Here is a 26,894-nt window from a genome sequence, read left to right as displayed (position 1 = left end):
CCATAGCCTTGGTCAAGGCGCCAGTTGTTATTCATCCCGGCCGTAGCGTGGTAAACGATATCCTCTCTAGCGCTATGCATGCGGTGCATTAAAAATACAGCGCGAACAGCAACCTCGTCCCCAGTGCTTACTTTATTTCCAAAGTTGTTTCCAATAGAGAGAGCAGGTAGTGGTGGGCGCGTACTGCTCGACATCTGGGGACAAGGTTGGTGCGAACAGCGACCTCACGCGGCCACCATTTTTATGCAAATCAGTTGGACCCGGATCTTCTACGTGATTGGATTAACTCAACTAAGAAGGTACTCGATTGTGTAGTAATATATTTGTGCTTATATTTACAGTTTTCTCAGTAATGATCAATGACCGCTATGATAAATGGACTGGCTGACAATGTCCACGCATTGAAGCATAGAGGTCAATTAAATGATTCTGTCCCTGCGGAGACCCGATATTCTAAATATTACTCCCTTCTCTTCTCATGGAATCGTCTCACAAAATCACTGGTAAGCCGATTAGTAAAACACTGTTAATACGACTGGCGCCAACCAGCGAGATACCGATGCAACTATGACTATCAGAAGAGGGGAGGCCGATCAGTGTTATCAATCACCCATGAGTGACGTAGTCACGATCCTTGAACTTCCCGGTACTAAAACGCGATACACATTGGCGTCACATGTTTACACGTAATTTGGTAATGTGTAGAAAGTTACATGTAGGCTACGCGAACGTCGAAAAACCGGACAAACCGAACCGGACGCGTCGTTGATCTTCAGCAGTTCATGCCTAGCGCATGCCGCCGATCAGTAAATATTTTTTGCCCCCACGTTGAGGAGTTCTGGTATAAGTGGTAAGTGTCCAAAAAATATTTGGAACATATTGGACATTCCGTCGTCGTGGTCGATGACATTACGTGTCGCCCTGCCGACCCGGTGATGTTCTGCGAGTGCGAATCATGTTCTGCCACTTTCAATTCATCTTTTTCTTTGTCACTTTGTCACTATGTCAGTTTGTGTTTACTTTATGCTTTACGTTTATCATGTTTTACTAGGCCTATACCTAGCTGAAGTTGATGAGGTAACTCCAGCTAGCCTTCCTCCATATGCCTATAACTTAGCAGTCAACCAAAAATAACATCTTTGAAGCATATAAGTAACTTAGAACTGTAACAGAGGGGCACTCAAATAATTTCCATCACAAAATAGAGGAAAATGTAGTCCGAGTAAAAACTTGGACCCAACTTATCGCCTTTTTTAATATTTGGAAGTTACTCGGACTAAGGAAAATGATTTAATCAGGAAAATGCTACTTCTGTTTCTCGAAACTTCAAGCCTTGATAAAAAATAAATCCAAGTGCAGAAGAAGAAAAACAAAAACTGTTTCTGTTAGCTTGGTTTGTCTACTTTCCAAGAAAAAAATATTTACATGTAGAAAATATACTTTGAAAATTCATGAGTTTGAACTCTTATCCGGAATTAACCAAATGTTAAAATTTACTGTTTTACGCATGTAGTCCATAATATTGCTTGCTCCTCATTGCATGCTGTGCCCAATGGCAGGGGTTGCATTCAATGTTGTTGTTCAGGCTGAACTGGTTCAGCTAAAGTTCAGGGTTTAGTTTATTTAATCTCTTATCTGAAGGTATTCAAGATTGTGCTACAAAAATATTGCTGTGTTGAATAGGTACATGTAGGGTAATATGCCAACATTGAACCATTTAACCCACTTTAATACAATGTACATATAAAAGCTCCTCCATGTAAACCATGCTCAGTCATAGTGAATAATGTATTATGAGTATGTAAACTTCAGTTATGGTATACTACATATGTAAACAAGTATAATGTACAGTGTTTACTCCAATATTAGTCTAATTGTAAATAAACATGTTTGCACAGTGCAATGAGTACATGACATTGTATGTAAAACTGTGGGCAAAGCTTCATTGTCATGGTGCTCTATTATTTCCCATCCATCCATTAATGATGTAAATTTATGCATTGTAGTTTGAAGAAAACCATGCTCTGACTGACAGAACATGAATGTGTATTGTTTCTGTGTTGATCACAAAGTGTATGTGAGTATGAGTGAGTCTTTGAGTACTATGAAGATACTCAGGTCTAGGCACTTCATATATGTACACACTCGCACATAACATACCTACCGTAGTGTGGACATTCCTTTGTTTTCATGTGGTTAAGAAAAACTGGAGAAAAAACTGACTCTTTTCAATTTTCATCCGTACCTGGAACACTCTTTCAAGTTTCAACCCAAATTGTTTATAAATTTTTTTGCTTGAGTGTTTGTCTTCATTTTGCGACAGATGACCAAACTCTAAAACTGTTTTATGGAGAGGGGGAAACCTTGTGTGGACATGGGAAAGTCCACACAATGTCTTCACTACCTGCACTGTGTGAACATCTCTTGTTCAGAGGTACACACAGTGACAGCACTGCCTGGCCAGTGGACAGGCAGCCTCCACCTATCTGTATGCACTGTACATGTATGCACACTCACCTACCATCCATGTTTATGCTCAAGTTTTGATCCCTGAGGTTTCCATTTTCAAATGTCAAAGTTCACATCCAGTGCCATGTGTACAGTCCACGTACATGTACACGTACTGCAATGCCTATTGGATTGATTTACATGTACAAATGTAGCTGTACACGATTTAATTTGTCAGTAGATTTGCTTTACACTGCATTAATTTAAGGCATAACCATCTGATCATGATTTATTTTATGCACAGGACAGCTGAAAATGAATCGATTGTTTCAATTTCAGGTAGACATGGTAGAGTGTACATGGTACATACATACACATGTAGTACAGCATTTTGATGTCATCTGCACTGGAGACCAAGGCAGTTATCATTCTCAAAACTAAAAACAAAACATTTGAAAACATTGAAAATGATGTTAATATATATGTATGTAAAGATCTGATTACATTGTAGGCTTGCTCATAGACGGAGCCCTACATGTACATGTACAATGTATACATGTACATGGGTCAAACTCAATCCATAAATGTGAGGTCCAAATGTGTTATATTTTTGTGTGTCCCTGTTACATTTGACCTATGTAATTTGCCATACAAGGATCACTGAAATTGACGTCAAACTATTTTTTATTTATTTATTAGGTACTCTGCTTTACATAATCATTCTTGGAGATAGGAGGCATTAAAGGATATTTCCTGAATTAACAAAATCTTACATGTAACTCGTGTCCTGAAGATTAAAGAGTGACTTTCGTGATGATGTCATGATGTGACGTCATCTTAAAGGTGCATATTTGAAGATCCTATCTAGAAAACTGTACGTCCGATCGGGTTGAAACTTGGTATATAGGTAGACCGGGATGTGTTATAGGTGATTTCATATAGATTTTGAATTTTTGAAGATGGTCACCATATCTCCCAACATGCTAAAGTCAAAATTCTTTCTGTTATGGGTTTGTTAGGTCAAAGAGGTATGCACAAAAAAGTGACAAAAGTGTGACGTCAGAATGACGTCATCAAAAATGCGATTTTTCAAAACACACATAAGGGAAGGTCTGATCGTCCTGAAACTTGGTCGGAGGATTGATAATGTTAATAATATGCAAAATCTAAGTGACATCACGATGACGTCATCGGCTGATTTTTTATGAATTTTTTTACTTACAAATTTGACACTGGCTTTGATCAGATCAACTCCAAACTTGGTGCAAATCAAGACCACATTGTAAATGTGTGCATTGACAAATAACGTCATCACGGGACATGTGACGTCATCCTAAATTTTCATTTTTTAATTGCTTATATGTACAGAACTAAAGGGCGATATGGGTTGAAACTTGGCATGCACATAAACAGGAATGTCTTTAAATGAAAACTGAAATGACTGCTTGATTTTTTTATTGATCTTTTTAAATTTCTAGTCATCGTATCTGCATAACGCATAACACATAACGCATAACAAACACGCTACAAGTACATTCAAAATTCGTTTTGTAACGTGATTTCTAGTTCGTGCATATAATAAATATTTAATATCTGGATAAATGCAAAACATAAGCTCATAAAAACATAAAGTCACAAAAACAAGCTCATAAAAAAATCATAATGTGGAAACAGATGTTCTGTTCATGGAACAGACTTAGATCTAGTTATCATTGCAACTGCTGCCAGCTTGATGCTCGGTCTTCTCTCTCTTGAAGAAATGGTATCCTTACAACCCCTGGGTTTTCATGTTATTCCTTGTCCACCTAGTGCTTTGAATGCAAGAGAAAAGGCACTCCACACATTACTGACATTAAGTATTGATTTTTTTTTGTATTGTACCCCACAGTTAAGCTGAAGCATGGCTGAAGCACGCAGTGCTGTCAAGGAGCCCAGAGTTGACGTCCTGTACTTTGAGGAAGGCCAGGAGGATGAATGGAAGGTTGGGTTGAGGGCGCTGCGGCGGAGCTGCGTACGCAGTTTCTACAAGACTCGGTAAGACAAATACAGTCGAAGTATAGGCTAACTACTTTCGCGCATCAATTTTCTCAGATGCAATATTTGAAGTCGCCTTGCCCAGCATAAAGTGTCATCAAACGTACCCATCCTACATGTACATTTATCTTCAAGTAAACTTGAATCCTCGATCCTGATTGGTCGATCCAATGTAACAAGTCATGCTACATATAACCATGTAGCACGGCCACAGTCCATACCGCACTCTGCGTATTGCACTATTCCAAGATGCGTGCGCCATTCCGCACAAACACGCATGTGTAACAGGATACGCACTGAAGTTTGTGTACAGCGTGCATTTCATCTTTATTGTGCGTAAAGTTTGCTTGAAGATACTTTCGCACATCAATTTTCTCAGATGCAATATTTGAAGTTAGCTCTCTTGCCTAGCCCAGCATAAAAGTGTCATCAAACCTACCCATCCTACATGTACATGTACATCATACAGTAAGTAAAGTGGAATTGATACATGTACCCGGTACTAGTACATGTATGTTAGTTGGGTGCGATGGGTGGATTTGCGCTTTCACTCAATCACGCAATAATGCATTTGTGGGATTGATCGATCCCGTGAGAAATCTCAAACATTACTAACTTTTTGAAAAAAATAATATCCTCCAGAGGTGTGAACTATAATGAAAAAGGTGATTGATTAAAAGCAGTGCAATCAACCGATGGCGGCATGAATCGATCGATAGCGCAGCACAATCGGCCGATGGCGCATATCCACCGATTGCGCCCAACATTATACTTTCAACCGTACAGTATCCATGCAGATGTGTTCCTGGTTTGTTATTACTCATTTGTGCCAAGGAAAAGGTAGTCAACTTTCATTCCCACATGTGTACGTGTACATGTTCATGTACATGTATTACGGCTCACACAGATATCTTGTGCTTTATGAATCATCTTGTTTAAAGCTACAGTCCATCATTTGTAATTTGTGCATTTTGTTCGTTTGAAGCAACAAAAGTGCTCAAAATCTAATGAAGGATACTGAACAACTAACCTGATGAAGTTTCAGCTAAGCTTCAGCTGTACATTCCGAGAAAAACAGCATTCTAAGATCTCAATTTCAAATCAAAAGTTAAGGAATCATGTTTTGAATTGCTTTGAATTGCAGCTACATACGCGACGTAGCGCACTGATCCGACGAATTATAACAACCGCGCGCGCGTGTGCGTCGTTCCAATACTTGTGCGCGCTGCGCTGAATAACAACCCGAACTACTAATTTAAATTTTCCTACGGTGCTTCTTAAGAATCACCGTTGGAAATGCCTTCTTTCGTTGATTACTTCAAAATGACAGCTTCCCAGAAAGAATAATTTCACAGGGAGTTTAGTTCCCTTACTATCTTTCAACCAAGTTTGTTTTTTAACAATAGTTACGCCAGTTACTTTTCAGATGGCTGCAAATGATGGACTATAGCTTTAATTTTTTTAAGGGTTGCATTTTCGGAAGTGCGTGCAGTAAAATACGGGTACCTTGAAGACATGCTGGTACAGTGTACATTATATTAATACTGTGCATTAAAACAAAAAAGTGGTCACCAAGTGAGGGTACATGCAATAGTTTCAACAATTTCTAAACGAGGTGTTTTACAAGGTTTTCAAGTATTTTCTAGTTTCATGGAGAAATTTGATGATCCTTCGAAAATCTCTACACCTGCTGGACACGTGTACTGTTTTTGTATGGTCTGTGTGCGTGTGAGCATAATTTAATGTACCTCTAACTATCTTGATCAAAGTTAAGGATTAACCGGGTAAACATTGACTGAAAATACAACACAATTATCAACAAATGAAGTACATGTATATGTACAGAATGGTACCAGTATTTTTTCTGAGCTTTGTACTGTGCACAATGCACATGTGAGTGAACAGTCGTGTGATCCTTAAAGCTTTGTGTTCGTGATGAAGTACATTTGTACTTGAACAGTTTTGGCAGCAATTTGCCAAGCTTCTTATCAACAAAGGGTACTTAACAATTTCCTTTTGGTAACACTCGAGCTAAACATAGTCATAAATTAAGGGTCAAGTTGAGTTTAAACAAGAATACAATTCCGTTTGAATCGCATCATGAAAACCTACCGGGATATATAATACTGAACAGCCATCCCAAAATAATGCTTTGGATAAATATGAAGGGATGCTCATTAGGCAAAAAAATCAATTGTTGTGTTGCCCTCATCCGACCGACCCAAAATCTTGAAATCTCCAGTTGGGTGTTTTTGTTTTTTTTCTACTTGAAAAAATTTAATAAACTCTTAGAATGTTACCGTTTCTGTTTCTTTGTTATGCCATAATTTTGCATTTCGTTACAAAATCGTAGTAGTACAGTTTGAATTTACCATATTTTGTATACATGTAACTTAGGCTGAAGGCAACACAACCATTTTTGTTTTGCCTTACATGCAAACAACTTTTGGTCATGTAGTATAATGCATGCATACTGGTGCATAGGGTACTCTGTATTGAGTGTTTATACAACGTAAATGCCAAAGTAACAGTATACTGCATCCTTTCTGTCAAAAATCTCAATGCCTTTCAGATCCTAGTTAAAACCCCTTTTATTTTCGTCTCGGTGGGGGGGGGGGGATTTTTTTTTTAAGTTTGTCTTTCAAAGTCCGTCATGTAAAATTCAATTGTTCACCACTCTCTTACATGTACATTGTAAAATTTCTACGTTAAATTTAGTTCCTAAGCAAACAAAATCAGATCATTTTTGAATGGGTTTCCATGGTGACATTGTACACGGTTTCCATTGCCATAGAAACCTTTCATATTGCAGAGGTACATGTAACCTAATAGTTGAACCAGTGTCAATGACTTAGGCCAAAAAAAAAATAAGTCGGTCTCTGGTCAGCGCGCGCGTCGATTTTAATCATGCGCGTCAATCTTTTTTTTTTCCAAAATGTTCCGCGGTAGCTCCAACAGCGCCCTCTATTGCCGCACCTACTCAATTTTTTTTACCAAAGAGCACCAAGGAATGGGAAATTGCACCAAGGCAAATGATCGAAAGCACCAAGGCAAATTATGGAGGACACCAATGTACATGAGGACACCAAAAAAGCAAAATAGTACCCCACCTTGTCTGTACAATTCAAGCTTGAAGAAAAAAAAAAAACTCCGCGTCGCCGCGTCAATTCCGGAACTTTGGTCTGACCAGAGACCGAATATTTTTTGGGGGGGGCCTTATCTCGCAAATTTTTTTAATATCAATATTTTTTCTCAAATAAACCACAAAAGGGAACTGACTAGGTGCATTAAAATAATGATTTTTCTTTTAAAGTTGAACAAAGAAATTGACCGGAGCCCAAACCTGTGACCCCGGATAACCACCAGGCTGCACAACTTTGAAATGTTATTAGAAGTGCTCCATGAACAAAGACATTTACAAATTGGGAAATCACAAACATAGGGCTGGATAGCTCAGTTGGTAGAGCACCGGAACGGTAACCCAGAAGTCATAGTTTCAAACCCCTCTCCAGTCAATTTTATGTGTTAAACTTAACAAAACAACAAGAATTGTTTTTTAAACTTTAGTTGCAAACTTGGAACGGTCTGTGGTCAACTCCCTTGGTAGAGCGCCGGAACGGTAACCTGGAGGTCGCAGGTTCAAACCCCCTACGGTCATTTTCTTTTTACAACTTATTATATTAAATTTTTTATTTGAAGGAACCTTATTTGGAATGGTCTGTGGCCAACCTCCTCATGGAACCTGCTAGTATCTGTGGCTGTCGTGTCACTTCTCATGATCACGGACTTTGAGATTTGTCAATCAATCAACGATAAGTTTTGGACACTCGGCGAGTATGTATACATCGGTAGAGGTGAGTGTATATCCATGATGTACAGGTTGAGTCCAAAAAAGCGGAGCCCAAATCCCAAAAATTTTATTTCAAATTTAAAAGAATATGTAGCACCAAGCATAATAATGACTGGAAAGCCAATTTCATAAGCTACTTTTAGATGAAAAAATTACTGAAATTGCTCAATCCGTTCATAGAATATTGCCATTTAAACACAATGACCCTAAAAGTAAAACCTCTGTTGTCCAAAAATGCGATTTCAAGAATCGTCTTCACAATTGTCTTCAAACATCACCAGCGACAAAACCTCAGTTTAAAAGTTTAAAATATTCAACAAAGTCCTTTTGAAAGTCCGTCTTTTAGTAAAAATGGATTTTATAAATCATATTGTTTGCCTAAGCGGGGTTGTTAATAAAGATATTGTGCACTACAGTTGTGGACAGTTGTTGAACAAGTATCCTGTGTCATTTTCTTTGTTGCTCCAAACAGTCAGAATACACACTAAACTGCTTTTAAGGTTATTGTGTTTAAATGGTGATATTCTTTGAACGGATTGAGCAATTTCAGTAATTTTTTCATCTAAATGTAGCTTATGAAATTGGCTTTCCAGTCATTATTATGTTTGGTGCTACATATTTTTTTTAAAATATGAAACAATTTTTTTTTTTGAGTTTGGGTTCCGCATTTTTTGACTCGCCCCATGTGAGCTGAGGCAGAGAAAGTTGCTTTGTACATATTAAAGTTGCATACAGTTGTACTCAATCATTTGGTGCAGCACAGAGTGACAGATGGGAAAGTTTGACATATGGTCAGATGATTATGAAATGACTTTATGAAAACGATATGCCGCTTTGTGATGCAAATTAATATGATCAAGCACAGCCGACTATATGTACTGGTACAGTCGTTGGAGGTTGAAAAAATTATCATACGAGTAAGGGACATGCTCTAAATTTGGGTCCACTTGTTGCCTGTCCCTGTTACATCTGAAATCTATGATTTCATCATTTTGATGCACTTTTCAATGCACTCGTCCTCCAAGAATGATAAACATTAAAACAAAATTTGTAGTCAGTCTTCATGATACTTGAGTGGCAAATTACAAAGTACCAAGATATAAGGGAAAGGAAAAATGTCACACTTTGGACCCTAAATTTCTAGAATGATCCATAAAGAATGATTGTATAGTGCATGTTCTTCTTTTTTTTCCCCTTTTTTTTGGAAGCCACCTGTTTTTAATCAAAATTGTGCTGAGCATTTTTGTTCTTCTTATCTCCAGGGCCACCGTACTTCTACCTGAAGGTCTTGATTGTATCTCTCTTGGTCGGCGTTTGTTTCTTCGTATCACTACTCCACGTCAGACGCTACCTGCTTCGTATACTGCTGTCTTACAAGGGATGGCTACGTAAGGACCATTTTCTCTCTTTTTTGTTTGTTTATTGTTTATTTCGGAATAAGATCCAGTGGTGGTGGATAGGGACATGGGCTAAGTATGATTTATGACACTGGTATTACTCTTTTGTACATTGAATCTCTTGTACGGACCTTTTCCTGTTTGTCAAATCAAACAGTTGCACAGTGACCAATCAGATCACAAATTTTGATCACGTGACCACAGTATTTGGTCAAACCTGGTCACAAGCATTGTGAGTGCCATGGTCCAATAGTTGCGCTGTTTGACCTAAGCGACATTGCGGGGGTTCGAACCCTGGTGGGAAATGAGGTGCTTGTGTTCTTGGGCAAGACACTTTACTACAATTGCCTCTCACCACCCAGGGTATAAATGGGTACCTGTGAAGGTAGAGAGCAGATTGCACTGATCTCGAGCTGCTTCCAGTTGAGACCTTTGGTATAAACCTCAAGATAAGCATCACATTTTTATTATCACTAGGCAAAGTCAATGTGGGCGGAGCTTAAGGCCATATCAGGAAGGGTCCATTGTAAGGCAGTTTTATATGACTTGTTTTCCTTCCCCCTCCCCCCTCCTACGTTTCTCAGATGAGACTCCCAAGAACCAGTCCTGGACCACCCTGGCCTGGGGTGCCTGTGTCCGCATCATCTGTGGCCAGACCTTGAGCTCGTTGGTTCCGGCGCTGAGCCCAGGCACCTATAGCTTCCAGCTCAGCCTGCCCCGCATGCCGGTACCATCGCTGGACGACACCATCCGACAGTTCCTGGAGTCCATGAAGCCACTGCTGGATAAAGAGGAATATGAGACACTGCAGAAACAAGCCAAGGTAAGGGCTCTCTGAAATACAATACACATTTACACCTGGAGCCTTTCCTAAACTAAACTGGCATTTTATAAATAGAGAAAAGTTTCACATTTTTCTATTGTGACGAGTCATTTTTGACAGTTGACGAAACGGCCAATTGGCTTCTCTGTTGGCGATTTATTCAATTCCTGAAAGACGAAGACAAAATATACATGTTGTCAGGTCTTCGCACGACAAGGGTAAACAAATCAGAAATAAAATGAAACAATGTTTAGACTTGATATCCAAAAGGAAACATTAAATACTAAGTAAATAATTTAGTAATGTTAATTTAGGCTATTTAACACTATTTACACTCAGCTTGAAATAATATGAATTTATATAAAAACTTGAAGTTCCCGCCAAAACTGTTCTTGGTGTTGCCATCTTTGCATTTGCCCCGAGTAAATGAAACAAAGTAATGAAAATGTAAATCTCATGAATCAAGGAGCATCATACTTGCAGTTTATACAATTAAATGCTAAAAGGAAAGTGGGAATACAGTATAACCCGACACTATAAAGTTTATGAGTTTCAGACTTCAGACTTTGGACTCGACACATCGGTGATCTTAGTCTTCAGAGCAAAACAACAAAGTTATTATTTTACATGATGAAATCTCTGTCAACATGATAAACTTACACTTAGATCATAATGACATATTCTAAAAGAATTAAAAGCGGGGTATCTTACACTCGTTTATCTTTAAAGCAATTATATGTACACTTGTCACACTATTTATATTTCCTTTTTTTTTAAAATTCTCCCATAGCATTTCAAGAAAACTGTGGGGCCCAAGCTGCAGAGATTGTTGTACCTGAAGTCCTGGTGGGCATCAAATTACATCACAGACTGGTGGTAAGAAGCTCTTAGAAATTTACATATATTCAGTGGAAAAAACCTGGTACACAATAAGTATGGAAGACAAGAAAAGGACCACCCATAACGTATGTAACCAACCTGCCAGACATTAACGGTCACACATCTGAAATGGTTCGGTACAGAAAGAAATTATTTCCAGAAAAATTGTGCCTCCAAGTTATTTCTGGCTCCACTTAAGTACCCTTTTTTGCTTCTAGGGAGAAGTACATCTATCTGATGAACCGGTCGCCCATCGCAATCAACTGCAACTACTATTGCTTGGGCAATAGTTTCTGGAAGCCCACCCATGTCCAGACAGCAAGGTATGTGTTAGGCCTGTTAATTGACCATTAACTAGCTCAACCACTGTACGTATCACACTGGCCAGTGTGATACCTTCAGTATGACTGATAATTTTCAGTAAATTTATCATTTGCCGTTAACTTTCTTTCCACTTTAGGGCTGCTGCCAAGAGCTATGCTTTCATGTCCTTCAAGCGGAAGATAGAGAGAGAGCAAGTGCCCCCTCTGGTGATCCGAAACACCATCCCAATATGCATGCACCAGTATGAGCGGCTATTTGCCACTGTCCGGTAAGTTTTCCATGGCTGGACATGTTCCCAGTATACATTTTGGCACTGTAGGCTAAGAACATTGTTTTTCATCATCAAATTAGCACATGGGCCCAGGTTCACGGAGCTGCGAGGCAAAAAAAATACTTCTTAAACGTAGAGTTGATCATTTGCAGCTGTCCAAAAACGTAACTGATAAAATTATTGTTGAAAAGCATACTTGGTTTTAATGTATATGGGATGAAACTCCCTGTGAAAGTATTCTTTCTGGCGTGCTGTCATTTTGAAGAAAACAATAAAAAAAAAGGCCATTTCCATTTTGGAAATTTCCGTTAGTAGTTGGTTTGTAATTCGGCCAATCTGTGAATGGGTGCGCGCAAGCGTTGACACGAGGCATGCGCGTAGCTGCAACCGCGGAGCTGCAACTGCGGAGCTGCAGTCTGCTGAATGAGAAGTTGTCCCGAACCCTGATTTCGGGCGCAATTTAAAACGTGACATTGCAACTTTTGAACTGAAACCGAGATCCTAGAATATTGTTTTCTTAGAATATACAGCATTCACAGAGCTAACAGTTCGTCAGGTTAGTTGTTAAGTACCCATTTTGAGCACTGTTGTTGTTTAAAACGAAAAAAAAATGCACAAATGATCTACCCTACCTTTAAGCATTTGCCAAACAAGGTATGACACGTCTGTGATTAATACGCATTGCAACAAGTTGCAATGAAGCAGACGTCTGTGTGTTTCCTAGTTTTTCAGGAAAATACTAAAGTAAAGTATCGGAACTGTTAAAAATGGTTGTAGTAATTCCCATGTAAGAAAACCTTTTAACTGAAATCTGTGAGCCTGCAGCAGACATCTTTTCATTTCTAAAAACTGGAAGGTTATATTAATAAGCAAGTTTTTTCCTTCCTTGTTTGTGTGATCAATTTCACAGAGTGCCAGGTGAAGATTTTGATGAGCTTGTCCACTATGATTCCTCAGTTTCCAAGGTACAGTCAACCCTTAATGCATGCAAAGTTCATTTTATTTACTTGTTCGTAAGACTTTTAAACAAAAACCGCTGCACACTGCTTGCTGGCTTGAATAACCTGAACTATACAAGTTACTGCAGACTTTTATTTTTTTTATCCCTCTGAAATAGAAATAGAAAGGTCCACAAGGATCAAAATAATAGGCTTTTGTAACTTATAAAATTTACCAATTAATTTATTCCTCAGAATCCGCATCTGTAGTTGTGGAAAAGGTGTTTAGTGTGGTACAGAATCTAAAATTAATTCCCAAGTGGAGTGCAGGAAATGTTTATAAAAAAAATATGAGTTTCCTTACACAGCTGTGGGAGTGTATTGGAACTAAATACCTCAAAAAAAAAGAGAGTCCACACTCATTGGAGGGGTCATTATTTTGAATCTGATCGTCTGATCATAACGTCATTTATATAGACCTTTGGGGAATGTTGTTGGCTACATTTTGATACCCCCTTTTCTACCAAAGACTGTTAATCATCCAACATTTACGATCCAACGGTTTATGAAAAATTACGCAGTTTGAAAAGTTGCAAATTTAAAGAGTACGCGAGTGGAAATTGCTGCGTGACAATGTCACACTGCCCGAAACGAATGGCATTGGAATACCGATCAGTGCTTGCATGCATAGGAGCACACGAATTGAATTACCCGCGCTTTGTTCGGGCACTGTGCAGTCGATAGGGGCCAGTGGTTACACTTATAGCACTTTCTCCTCGCATAATCTTTAAATTTGCAACTTTTTGAACTGGGTCATTCCACCGGGTTGGGAAGCAGTGCATGTTACATCCATATACTTGGTTATATTATGAAAAGTATCAATGCATTCTAAACAATTGCTCAACATAATATTTGTCTGAGGGTGTTTCAATACTTGAAAAAGTTTGAAATCATTTGGAAGTACTTTGACAAAAATATGACCCAAAATGCATTAATTCGGATGCAACATTGACACCGTGTCTATGTTACATCCAAATATTCTTTTTTTGCCATTTTTTACACGCATGTAAAATATTACCCAAACTGACATTGCATATTTACAACTGGACACCTGAGCACCAAGAAAAGCTTTTGTTTTGGTATAGTCAGGGTTCAAACATAGCAGAAGCAATACCTCAAGTGTGGATGTAACGGTGTCAAAATCACTCATTGCAAGTGTGGCATTTGGGTTTTACACCGTGTAAATGTTACGTCCACACAACCAAGCTATCATTTCTGCTCCATTTGATACCTGACTACCATAACAAAAGCTTTTCTTATTGTGTTGCACATATAGTAAGAAGTACCGATACGCAAAGTGAATTTGGGTAATGTTTCGCAGAAATTTTAAAAAAGGTACATATGTCATATTCGAATGTAATACTGACACGGTGTCAATGTTACATCCAAAATGACATTTTTTGCTCATATTTTTGGCAAAATACATTGAAATGATTTCAAACTTTCTGCAGTAGTGAAACACCCAACAACAAATATTATGTAGATCAACTGCTAGCAAGGCATTCATGTTTTTCTTAATATGGTCATGTGTCACACTTTGTTCCCCAACCCGGTGGAATGACCCAACTGCATCATTTTTCATTAGCTGTTGTCCATCTTGGATGATTAACAGTCTTTGGTATCAAACTGAGTATCAAAATGTTGACCCCTCCAATGAGTGTGGACTTTTTTTCCTTTTTTTTGCGGTGTTTATTATAATTGCTCTTAGCATAAGGTTTGTCGTTAATACCAAATAAAAATCTTTCAATTTAAAAAAAAAATCAACACAGCACATAGTCGTTCGCCGACGGGGCTACTTCTACAAGTTGGATATGTTTGACACCATGGGTCAGCAACTCTCACCTTTGACCTTGGAGCAGCAGTTTGCTTGGATCATTGAAGATGCGGACAGGAAGGAAGGTATAACCCCGTGACTTCTCTGAGGAGCCATTGTGCGCCTCGGTGCAAACTGAACAGAATGTTTACATCACTGGCAAGTTTCGACTTTCATCCCGAAAAATACATTTTGTTTTCAAATTGCCATTTTAACTAGCAATACAAAATTTATTATTCACTTTTGAATAAGACATGGAACAAAAATAAAACAACCCACATTTAGTCATGAATTTATTTAGCGGTCAGACATAATTCAGGTTTTTTGGGGTGCGTTATGGACAGAAAAACAACCCAAAACCAAACTGTATTTTCGGAGGTTGAAAAGGTCCAAAATAGAAAAAAAGTGAATATTTCCAGTTAAATAAAACATAAAAAACTTTAATATCTGCCATGAGAAGTGTTAAATCATATGTGAGGCAATCAAGCTAAATGAGTCGTTTGTCGACCCTGGTCAATTTTTTTTATTACAGATTTGAAAAGAGCACAATCTCATCATTACCGCATGCAAACCGCATGCTGATACCATCTTTAGTTCAAAAATTATGGAAGTCGGAACACCAAGAGATGTGATGAAGTGATGTGATGAAGTGGCCCTATTTTGGCCTGAATCTCCAAATAAAAATTCCTGACAAACGACTCATTTAGCTTGATAGCATCACATATGTCCAAAATATTCGTCACGTGATTGGAAGTTTAAACAAGATTTTTTTTTTCTGTTTTAGTGCCTGTGGGCTTCTTTGAGTTTGTTCGATTAGTTTTTATATACATAAATTGATGTTGAAATTGTTCAACAGTAAACTGAAGTACAGGAAAGCTTCCATTAGCGACACAAATCCTGCTTTGTTCACAGTGCATCATGGGAAATCTGTTTGTAGACAGTACAAGTTGTTATTTTGACGATGTAAATGTTAAAAATGTTTGCCCAAGTGACAAGTATGTACTCTTGTCAGTGACAGGTCAGATTACAAGAACCTGGGATGAGCAGCGACAAAAAGAATGTCTTACGTCTTAGCTCATTTGAATAGCTTGTGACTTGGCTTGAGACTGGACAACTTATGATTGACTTGTGATTGACTTGTGATTGACTTGTGATTGACTTGTGAGGACTTAACATCTCTGAAGAGCCTACTCATTTTCTTTGCGGCAAAATCGATTGCCACATTTGCATGGAACGTGTGTAAATCCCATGATTTTCATCGTTCCCTCATTATTTTCCTGTTTATTTTTTTTGTAACTGCTAGCCGAGGGCAAGGGCTCAGCGGCCAGTTCCCTGGGTGCCTTCACTGCGCTGGACAGATCGGACTGGGCCACCAAGCGCAGCAAGTACATGTCATCGGGCGTCAATCAAGACTCACTGGATATCTTATCTAAGGCTGCCTTCCTGGTAAGTGGGTCTGTTGTACTTCTTGTGCAGCTCTGCGGTGATGAATATAACAAAATTTGATTCCACGTTGTGGTTCATCATCGGTCTGGAAACCTCGGCCCAATTTGATGGCTCTGCTAACCACAGAAGTCTGTGCTTACGTCCACTGTGCTGTTCTAACAGCGCCTGCAAAAACATTTCTGTCCTTACCCTGTAAGCACAGATCCTTGGGTACGGGATTACGCATGCACGTATTATTAGACGAAATGACGCGCTAACCTGTAAAATATGCTTACCGTACGCGCAGAATTTCTGTCACGGTACTTGGGGAATTTTCGCTAATGGTAAGCAGTCCCATGAAATTGGGCCCCAATGTTATGAGGACAGGCAAGACCCTTAAAGGTACAGTCCATCATTTGTAATTTGTGCATTTTGTTCGTTTGAAGCTACAAACATGCTCAAAATCTAAAGAAGGGTACTGAACAACTAACCTGATGAAGTTTCAGCTCAGCTTCAGCTGTATATTTGAGAAAAACAGCATTCTAGGATCTCGATTTAAAATCAAAAGTTGCTGAATCATATTTTGTTATGGGCCTAAATTCAGCGTCCGAGACACGTTCTCACCGAGACGATTGCAGCTACGCGATGTCGCGCACTGATCCAACGAATTATAGCAACCGCATGTGCGTCATGCCAATGCTTGCTTGTGCTTCACCGAATAAAAATAACAAACTACTAACGGAAATTTTTGGAAAGGCCTTCTTTCGTTGATTTCTTCAAAATGACAGCTTGCTAGAAAGAATAATTTCAAAGGGGGGTTTAGTCCCATACTATCTTTCAACCAAGTATGTTTTTCAACAATAATTACATCAGTTACTTTTTGGATAGCTGCAAATGATGGACTATAGCTTTAAGGCATCTGAAATTGCAGTGCGCCTTGAGGATTCTACCTTGCCATATTTCGTGGATACTTATATATGCACAAATAATGCTGTACCTGTTTTGTCACAAGTAGATATTTACATTATTTGACCCTGCATCGGAGGTCAGAACGACAATGACATTTCGCCATTTTCTGACGCTTCATTTGAGGAAGATATTCAGTCAGTGTTGGACTCGCCATATACACTGTTTTTCACCAATCCAAATTCTTCGTCTACACCGATAATATTTGAGTTGCGTGTGTATTTACATTTGAAAAATGGACACATACACCGTGGTGGATTTTGATAAAGGTTTCTTCCGAGATTTTCTCTCAAACAAGTTAGGTACCGTTCCTAATTTTTGTTTGGTTTTGTTAGGTGATACTTGAGACCTGCGAGTTTGACAACCTGAGCGACCGGGCCAAGTACCTGCTTCACGGCAGCGGCTCCTCGCACTGGTTTGACAAGAGCCTGTCCATGTTTGTCTTCACGGACGGCAAGTTTGGCTACAACGTGGAGCACTCGTGGGGCGACGCCCCCGTGGTGGCTCATCTGCAGGAGTACGCTTGCACTGACGAGTGAGTTTGAGGCGTTTTGAAAAGGGGGATTTTCTATTGGACTGCTTGGCAGGGAGTAGATTGCACTTCCCGACTACTCATGAGAGCTTGTAGGCACTTAGGAACACTTAGAAACGTACCTACCGATTTAACGAGAAAGTCCTTGCTCAAAGTGAAGATAGGACTGGCACTAAATACCATGTGAAATTACTCGGCCTGAAATGGTATCATTCGGAAGAAAACAATCGTTGAAGGTGGTTTCAGAAAATATGCCGGTGGACACATTTTTTATTTCCTGCCTTAGTAACAGATTCCAGTTACGAGACCCTAAAATTGGTCATACATTTTCTCAAAATGTAGAGTATCCACTGAGCTGAAACTTCAACAAGATAGTTGCTTGGCACCCTTCCTAAGATTTAGGACAATTTGGTGCTTTGAACAAAAAATTGCACAAAAGCAAATGATCCCGTGTACCTTTTGAGTGTGCAGAACACACGATCTGCGCGCGTTTGGCACAAAGTACCCAGGTCAAATTCTGTTCACAAGCCTGTTGTACCTTCAGACTAGGAATCAGTCTTCTATCCAAGTCGTATTGCAGACATTTGAATTTTTGTACAATCCTGAAAAATGGTGTGAACGTAGTTGAAACATTGAAATGAAACTTCACTGTATTTCCACACAAAAAATTGAAACATCTTTGTATTTTTACTCTGATGACAAAGTGTGGTGTTGGAAATAAACTAATTTTGCTTTCATATGTTTTGCATAAAAAAAAGTAGTTTGTGTGGGTGTAATAAGCTCCGATTAGCAGTTTTTTAAATGCAGTGTTGTTTGGCTACCATTCTGTTTTAAATCATTAATAAATAATGGTTTCAAACATTTAGAAAATCAAAATGTAGAGTCACAACCTTAAAGTTGGTTCATACTTAATGTGAATGTGAAAGTAAAGCGAATTTGATGTCAGGAAATATTCGCTGCGGTATTCCCAAATATGCGGCGTGAATACTTGCCTTGATGCCACAGATTTGCATTCGCCGTCGCGCCGAGTATGAACCGGCCTTATGTCAGAATGCATGTTACGAGTGGTTTCTTTTGATGTTGCAGGGTGGAGGAGCAGCGTTATGGCCCCGACGGTCACTGCGTACCCATGGAGGGCTTCGTCCAGGCTGCCATCAAGGCCCCGGTCTCCCTGGAATGGGACATCAGCGAGGAGATGGACGAAGACATCCATGACGCTGTAGCCTTTGCCATTAAGGTAGGTGACTAGCTAGGATTGGGGATCCATGTGGTACTTTCCTCACCTTCCACCTCTGGGACTCGGATTCAATTTCTGAAAATGTCGTCATTGTTTTCAAAATAATGCTTTAAAGCAACAGTCCATCATTTGCAGCTATCAAAAAAGTGACTGGCATAATTATTGTCGAAAAACATACTTGGTTGAAAGATAGCAAGGGGACTAAACTCCCTGTGAAATTATTCTTTCTGGAATGCTGTCATTTTGAAGAAATCAACGAAAGAAGGCCTTTCCAACGGTGCGAGACGCACCGTTTGAAATTTCCGTTTGTAGTTCGTTTTTTTTATACGGCGAAGCACAAGCAAGCGTTGACACGACGCACATGCGTGCGCGCGCCCTCTATAATTCGTCGGATCAGTGCGCGACATCGCGTAGCTGCATTCGGCTCAGTAAGAACGTGTTCGGACGCTGAATTCAGGCCCAATTCAAAACATGATTCAGCAACTTCAAGATCCAAGAATGTTGTGTTTCTCTAAGCTGAGCTGAAACTTCATCAGGTTAGCTGTTCAGCATCCTTCTTTAGATTTTGAGCACGTTTGTTGCTTCAAACGAACAAAATGCACAAATTACAAATGATGGACTATACCTTTGACCCTCCCTCTCTGGCTGGCAATTTCAACAAGGCCGGCCCAGCAGTCATAATAAATCAAGTGGATGTTTTTAACAGTTGAGTGCTCCCTGCCTTCATAAAGCAGGATTGACTGGCTGTGATTGTTATGAAACCTGATATACATGTGTGCCTACCAGTCACCTGCTTTTGTCTGTTAATAATTTTGATTGTTACAGTGCCTATAAGAAATGTGATCTGAATGTTAGTGACTAGCCTGTGTAAAAGGCATGGCAGGGGAAGGGGATTGCATTTTTGACTGATCTAACAAAAGGAGGGTTAATCATGTTTCTCTCATTGGTTTGTCAGCTTGGAGTCAAATTGGCAAATATTTCGTTAACAATTTGTTAAATTTTACTGGAAAATTACAGCAGTTAGGCTTTAGATTACTTATGCAGTCAAATTTGATAGTGTCCCATGGAAAATTCTCAAAGTGCGACAAGGCCCTGAATCAGGCAATGCAAATGTTTAATCATGCTTGTTTTTGAAGTCGTCACTCAAACCTTAACCCTAATTCCTTGGGCATTTTTGCTAGGATGCAACCTCAATCCTGCAAAATCCTCCGTTTTTCTTGAATGTGGTTCTTGGAGGGGTGACCACTGCCTCAATCCTGCAAAATCCTCCAGCAATCACTGTCAATATGTTGAGGCAGAGCCAGTGACATCCTGGAGCAAGTGCGGAGGATTTCAATTATAATCTAGGCCCAAATTTATGCACGGCTGAGCATAAACAACACAAGGTCGGGCCCAGGACCTTGACACAGTGCATCCTCCAAAATTAGCCACACATTTGTGCCATATAGCCTCAATCCTGCAAAATCCTCCATTTTGCAAAGAGGATTTTCTAGGATTTGGGAAGGATGGAGTTAAAGATTCATGAGATAAATATTAAAAAGCTAAAAGCTGTGCAATATTTTTACTTGGATACATACTGAAATGTTCATTTTTCCCCCTGTACAAATTTGATTTGAAGCCACACCTTTTTGTCAACACGAATATTGGCCTAAGCTGCCAAAGTTAACTGGCCAAAGTTACTCTAATAATCTTTTAGCTTGTGTGGAGCTCCAAGTATATAAAGCATTTGCTGTAATTTGTCCAACCATTTGTGTGATTCTCCTTTTGTTTAATGCAGAACAACGATGATCTGGATTTGTGTGTGCTGAATCATGATGCCTACGGGAAAGGCTTCGTCAAGAAATGCAAAGTACGTTGGAAGCAAACAGTGCAATCTCATGTCAAATTCTTTCGTTTTAAATGTTGTAAAGGTTTACAGTAGTGGACATTTTAAAAACGCTACAAATGGTTCTGAAATGACAAAAACTCCCCTTCTTTCCAAGTCGTCATTGTCAAAATAACACATAGCTAGCCTTCCCCTGCAGACATAAACAAACAACATGAGTTTTGTACGTACATATAGCTGCGGACTATTTATCGATAAATTATTAATGATAAAAATTTCAGTACAATTTCCTGTTACATATTGTATCGTGAAAAGGTGGTATTGTTACGCCCTCATTACCCGGTAGCCTACTTCAATTAATTGATTGAGATTTTCGATTGAGATTTTTCCAGATTTTGGGATTTTTTTTTTTTGAGGGGCCTAAATATGAGAAACTTATCACCGCTAGACTATAAAGAAGAAAGAGTGGGCGTGTTCATTTGTTCAAACCATGGACGAAAAATTCAAGAGAACAAAAGAGAACGATATCGTCCACGATTCCCAGCATACGTCCACAATTGGGGTCGTATACAAAACATATGGGAGTCTTCCTAAAAAGTTAGAGTACAAACAAAAGAGGGACAATAGGACGTCCACGATCGACGGTGGGAACACGTTTGTGTGCATGTGTGTGTGGCTGTTCATGAGTTGTTCACGAGTTGCTAGCTCGACCGTGCAGCAGTCGTCGGGCGGCAAAGGAAAGGCGAAGCCTCGTATCACTATGTGTTTCTTGTCAAAAGTTTGCATAAAGGAAATGGCATTTTTAAGGAGGGCTGTTTAATGCAAATTTATACATTTACCACACACCCTATGTTGTTATGGGGCCTCGGCAGCCCCAAATCCTCTGCCAATATTTCATGAATTTTTCAGTTTGCCCCAGTCTCTCACCCCAGGCAATCTCTTTGTTCTGTTCCCAGGTCAGCCCTGATGCCTACTTGCAGCTTGCCCTGCAACTGGCCTTCTACATGGACGAGGGCAAGTTTGCCCTGACATACGAGGCCTCCATGACCCGCCTGTACCTTGCCGGCAGGACCGAGACCGTCCGACCGCTCACCCAGGACTCCTGCGACTTTGTTCGGTCAGTGACTGCCAACTTTGGGGTTATATTTCTTTTCAATTTTTTTGCAAGTGCTCTGTTAATGTGGCACTCCTAAAATTATGATTGGAGGCTTTTCTGATGTTCAACATGCAGCAAATTTATTCTCTGTCATGGCGAAGACAGAAATACACAGAGGGTCTTCGGCAAAATTATGTATGAGCTTGTGCCCGATACAAGACGTTTAGGGCGCTGGATGAATTTGAATTTAAAAATAGTGTTTTGTGAAATGTGAATTAATGGGGGTGTCTTTTTATAATCCCGACTTTTCTATCTAGATTACATTTTCTGTCAAAAAAAATCTGTTTTTTATGACAGAAATGTCTTGAAACTTTTAAAATCTTTTTTTTTAACAAAAAAGATAAATAAAGTGTTACAAATAGGATTTTTAAGGGCCTTTAGAGCCAGTTGGTGTAAGGCTCGCATGCCAATGCAAGTGTAAATTTGGCGCGTCAAATTAACCTCACACTTGCACTTTTCATGAAGTGTAAACCTGCCATAAGCTCCATGGAACAACTGAGTGTGGTAAACCTAATTGATGAGCAGGTTTGTCTTGACTTCAAAGGTTTATTTTGTCAATTGCAGCCCAGAATTTGAATGAGGCTCCTTTTCTCATCCACATCTCTCATTTTTCTATTGCTGCGCAGAGCGATGATGGAAGACAACCGCTCAGCCGAGGAGAAGATCCGTCTTCTCCGCAAGGCCTCGGACGCCCACACCAAGCTGTACAAGGGCTGCATGAGCGGCAAGGGATGGGACCGACATCTGTTTGCTCTCTACGTGGCCTGCAAGGGTCTGAATTATGTGAGTCACCCTTCTCACATGCACACACACACCACTCAAAATAAATTGAAGCATTAGTGTTGCAAAAATGAACTAACCTGTGGATGCCTCACACAAATTTAAAAAAAACACTGTCTGTTTTGAAGATGTTGGGCCATTACTCCACCACGCTTTGCAAAGGCTGCAGACCATTTCAAACTGGCTTTACAGAGTTGCGAAGAATCTAATTATTCAAAATATTTAAATCAAGGTTGTTCAAAACACGGCGTGACCACGTGCGCAAGCCATCAAAAGAGTGACAGTGGCATTCATTTGGAACAATTTTTAGAATTTAGCTTATGGAAATTTATACATAAATTCTCTTTTCTGTAACCCAAATCTGTTTGAGTATACCCAAGTCGCTCCCTTGCTTTTTGGTTTGGCGCTCATGTAAGAAAGGGTACTCAATAAAAAAAAGTTTAGGATGTACTGAAGAAAATGTCTGAAAAATCTCAATTAGACCACATGTAAGAATGGGTCCAGATTTTTCCCCAGCCCCCCCACCCTCCTAAAATAAGAGCAACCTTGGCATTCATGACATGAAGTCGGTTTTTGTATTGACAGCCCTTTGTCCCAATGTGACTAAAACTATTTATGCTAAAACATGTACATATTCAAAGCCGACAGAGGCCCCCCCCCCCCATGTAGTAACTGTATAATACTTGACCAACATTGATGCTTGTTTATGTTATTGTTGATGTTCAGAGAACCATGTATAAATAAAAAGTGTGTGCGTGTGGCTTTTAAGTGTGCCAGTATTTTACACAAGAAGGTTCAATGCAAGTAATGCAAGTACATTGCAATAGCTAAAAATAGAGGTCATTAAGTAGTCCTTCAGTTTTTGAAATTAAGCATTCTTGAAGTTGGATAACTCCTAAGGAGTCATCTTGATAATCCCGAAAAAGTTTCAAGAGAAAATTTCCCTGATTTTTGTCTGAGAGAAACTGTACATTTCTCAGGGGACTCTTTGGGGAAGACGTTATCAGCCACAGCGTGATAGAGGAGGATTGTTCCCACGACACAGCACCCAGGTTTCTGCTGATCCAGATGCAACCTTGGCATTCATGACATGAAGTCGGTTTTTGTCTTGACCGCCCTTTTGTCCCAACGTGACTGAAACTACTTATGCCAAAACATCTTTTTGTTTTTCATTCAGTGAATCATAAGTCTTTCTGGTCTGTCTTCCCCCCCCCCCCCCCCAGGAAAGTGAGTTTCTGCACCATGCCCTGACCCACCCCTGGACCCTGTCTACCAGCCAGACACCCCAGCAGCAGATTGCCGGCAATCGCTCAATCAACACCATGGAACACAGAGACAAGGTGAGGTCCCACCTTACAAATCTAACTACAGGGTGACCCAAAAAACATGCAACCCTAAAACATTTGCCTAGATCGGTGGATTTTTATGTTTTGGGTATCAGATTGAAACTTAGAGGTTTTTCTTTCAGATACTGAAAAAAGCCCCATGAAATTAGCACCTTGGGTTGTTGAGAAAATGCCAATTAAGTAAAAGTAGGCATTTTTCATCCTGTACACAAGTACTTCAAACAGTGAAACATTTTACTGTAAGCCTACTGTGCAATTATCCTTCAACTGCGCAATTTCTTTAATATTTGACATATTTATGATGCTGAAAAGGTTTAAAATAGGACTGAAAAGGATGAGATACCTGTTCAGGGGGAAAATAAAAGGTAAATTCATTTGTTCTCTTAACTCTTTCAGTGCCTGCGAAATTTGAAAAGTTTAACCCTAAAGTGCCCAACTTCGAGCGTTTTTGTTAATTGTTCGAAATTCCGTAAAAAAAAAAAAGTAAATAAGTTTTACTCACTAAATTTGTTGTTGTTGCTCTCTGGTATATCCTTGATATATTGTAAAGTCAAAAGTAGTCACAAACATAGCGATACACCCTGAAACACTGGCTTAAACACAGGGTAATTCCGCTCTTTTTGCAGAAAATACGAGATTTAGTGCTACGCCCTCTCGCAAGAACTCAAAATGAAAAAATAAATATAGGTCGTACATGCATGAAAATGGTACCATTAGAAAGAGCGAGAGCGCCCCCTTTTGATAACATATTTACTCTACCTCGTACATGTACGAGGTTTGGCAATTTTAAGTACGAACATTACCTCGTACATGTACGAGGTTGGCGCTTTTGTACTAACAAATATACCTCGTACATGTACGAGTTTGGCACTGAAAGAGTTAATTTTGTCATTATGTGCTGGGTTTGTAAGGGTTAGGGCATGCACAAATAGGTGCAATGAAAATCCCTCACTGTGGTAATTGTTGTGTACAGGATGGAAAACGACTTCTTTTATGTAATTGGCATTTACCCGGCAACTCAAAGTGGTATTTTCATGATTTTTTTCAGTATTTTGAAAGAGAAAGCTCTCAGCTTTAATCTGATACCCGAAACATAAAACTCACCAATGCCTTTTTTTTTGATGGGCAAATGTTTAAAGGTTGCATTTTTGGGTCACCCTGTACAGGACTTAACCCTAACTCCCTAGGCCTTTTTGCTAGGATGTAGCCTCAATCCTGCAAAATCCTCCAATTGGCCTCATGGAAAAATAGCATATAGCCTCAATCCTGCAAATTCCTCCGTTATTTCTTGAATATGGTCCATGGAGGGATGACCACTGCCTGAATCCTGCAAAATCCTCTGGCTATGTCTGTCAATAGGCTGAGGCAGAGGCAGTGACATCCTGGAGCAGTGCGGAGGATGTCAAGTATAATCAAGGACTAAATTTATGCACGGCTGAGCATAAACAACACAAGGTCCGGCCCAAGACCTTGGCACAGTGCGTACTCCGAAATCAGCAACGCACTTTTGCCATGTAACCTCAATCCTGCAAATTCCTCCAATTTGCAAAAAGGATTTTGAAGGATTCAGGGCGGTTAGGGTTAAAAGATAAACAATCCCTACCTGCCTGGAGGGAATTTTATTGACCAGTGACAAAAATATGCAATCCCTCACTAATGACTCCTAATTGGGTGCGCAAGCTAAATACAGTGATACATGGAAAAAACAGGAAAAATGCTGTCCTTTATTTCTGCCACCTATAAGTAAACTACTCGTTACAAGATACCAACAGTGGCGCTTTAGGAACTTCAGTTTTAGTTATGTATGGCCGGAGAAAAGACACAATGCTCCTCCTAAGTAATGTCACATATTTTGCCATGGAACTTAAGGGTTTTTTGGGGATGTATTCTGTTTTTTCGAAAGTGAGTGATTAAGTCCTGAGATTTGGGTAAAAATCTGCATAGTTTTACTGCGGATATCAACCTTGCCGGAGAATTTTTATTAGCATACATGACCTAAGACCAAAAAAAAAAGTCTCCGGTTTCTGGTATGCGCGCACGTCGCCGTAGCCATGCGCGTCGGCAAAATGAAAAAGTTTTTTTTTCAATGAAAGATGATGTCTCAAAACCGCCAAACTCACTGGTTTGACTGGAATCCTGCTGCTGCACAATTTTAACGTGTTTTTAGATTGGGTTATGGTCGAGAATAAGCTTTATGTGGCCTTTCTGGACTCCCATATATTTGCACTAAGTTTAGTCGGGCACCATTTGCAGTCAACAGCCGACATTTGAAGCAAAAAAATCAGGTAAAAAAAAAAAAGCCGCGTCACCGCACCACTTTTGGGCAAGCTCCATACCAGAAACCGGAGACTTTTTTTTTTTGGCCTAAGGAAACTGTAAAAGAAAACATTATTTAGGTTGAAAATCTTCATTTTTCTGTCTTGTTGGGGTTGCTCTTTAAAAGTACATGTTGTTGCTCTGTCTCTGTTTGTACAGGCCAGCCCCGGTGGAGGTTTCGGCCCCGTGTCGGACGAGGGCTACGGCGTGTGCTACATGCTGCCCGAGGACAGCCGCTTCTTCTTCCACGTCTCCTCCAAGCACTCCTGCCCCTCCACGGACTCCAAACGCTTCATGAGCAACATCTTCAAGGCGCTGGCCGAGATGAAGAAGATCTTCACCGACGCCGAGGAGGAGGCCCAGGCAGCCAAGAAGAAATTGTAGATCGGGTGGTTCTAATCCTCCTTTGTTCTGCTTGAACAAGAGTCCAATCTCCAAAAAATTCCCCAGAAAATTTCAGGATAACTAGACACC

At 39.7% G+C, this 26,894-nt stretch overlaps 1 protein-coding gene across 2 annotated transcripts; it reads left to right on the top strand.

The window, feature by feature from the left end:
• Positions 1–578: 578 nt before the first annotated feature.
• On the top strand, positions 579–26,894 carry LOC119720071 (carnitine O-palmitoyltransferase 1, liver isoform-like). 2 transcript variants are annotated; one of them, XM_038189593.1, is made up of 18 exons: positions 579–850; positions 4,337–4,482; positions 8,182–8,336; positions 9,595–9,720; positions 10,314–10,552; positions 11,343–11,428; positions 11,650–11,754; positions 11,892–12,023; positions 12,937–12,991; positions 14,794–14,923; positions 16,141–16,283; positions 17,564–17,763; positions 18,847–18,997; positions 20,775–20,846; positions 21,779–21,939; positions 22,605–22,761; positions 23,982–24,098; positions 26,580–26,894. In XM_038189593.1, exons 2-18 carry the CDS (start codon positions 4,349–4,351, stop codon positions 26,802–26,804), a joined length of 2,388 nt encoding a protein of 795 aa, XP_038045521.1. In that variant the 5' UTR covers positions 579–850; positions 4,337–4,348; the 3' UTR covers positions 26,805–26,894. The 2 variants fall into 2 exon arrangements, with proteins under 2 accessions (XP_038045521.1, XP_038045522.1); XM_038189594.1 differs by lacking the exon at positions 579–850 and adding an exon at positions 983–1,004 and having other exon boundaries at positions 26,580–26,804.

The sequence above is a fragment of the Patiria miniata genome, unplaced genomic scaffold (genome assembly GCF_015706575.1).
Source record: "Patiria miniata isolate m_02_andy unplaced genomic scaffold, ASM1570657v1 HiC_scaffold_9, whole genome shotgun sequence".
NCBI lineage: Eukaryota > Metazoa > Echinodermata > Asteroidea > Valvatida > Asterinidae > Patiria > Patiria miniata.
The sequence above is the reverse complement of the archived record's forward strand: the minus strand, read 5'-3'. Positions and strand labels throughout refer to the sequence as shown.

Bases quoted from the DNA above. Each gene is read 5' to 3' on its own strand.
- LOC119720071 (XM_038189593.1), top strand. From the start codon at position 4,349: ATGGCTGAAGCACGCAGTGCTGTCAAGGAGCCCAGAGTTGACGTCCTG. The intron at 11,429-11,649 runs GTAAGAAGCTCT...TTTTGCTTCTAG, and splicing joins AATTACATCACAGACTGGTG to GGAGAAGTACATCTATCTGA. The intron at 12,992-14,793 runs GTACAGTCAACC...AAATCAACACAG, and splicing joins ATGATTCCTCAGTTTCCAAG to CACATAGTCGTTCGCCGACG.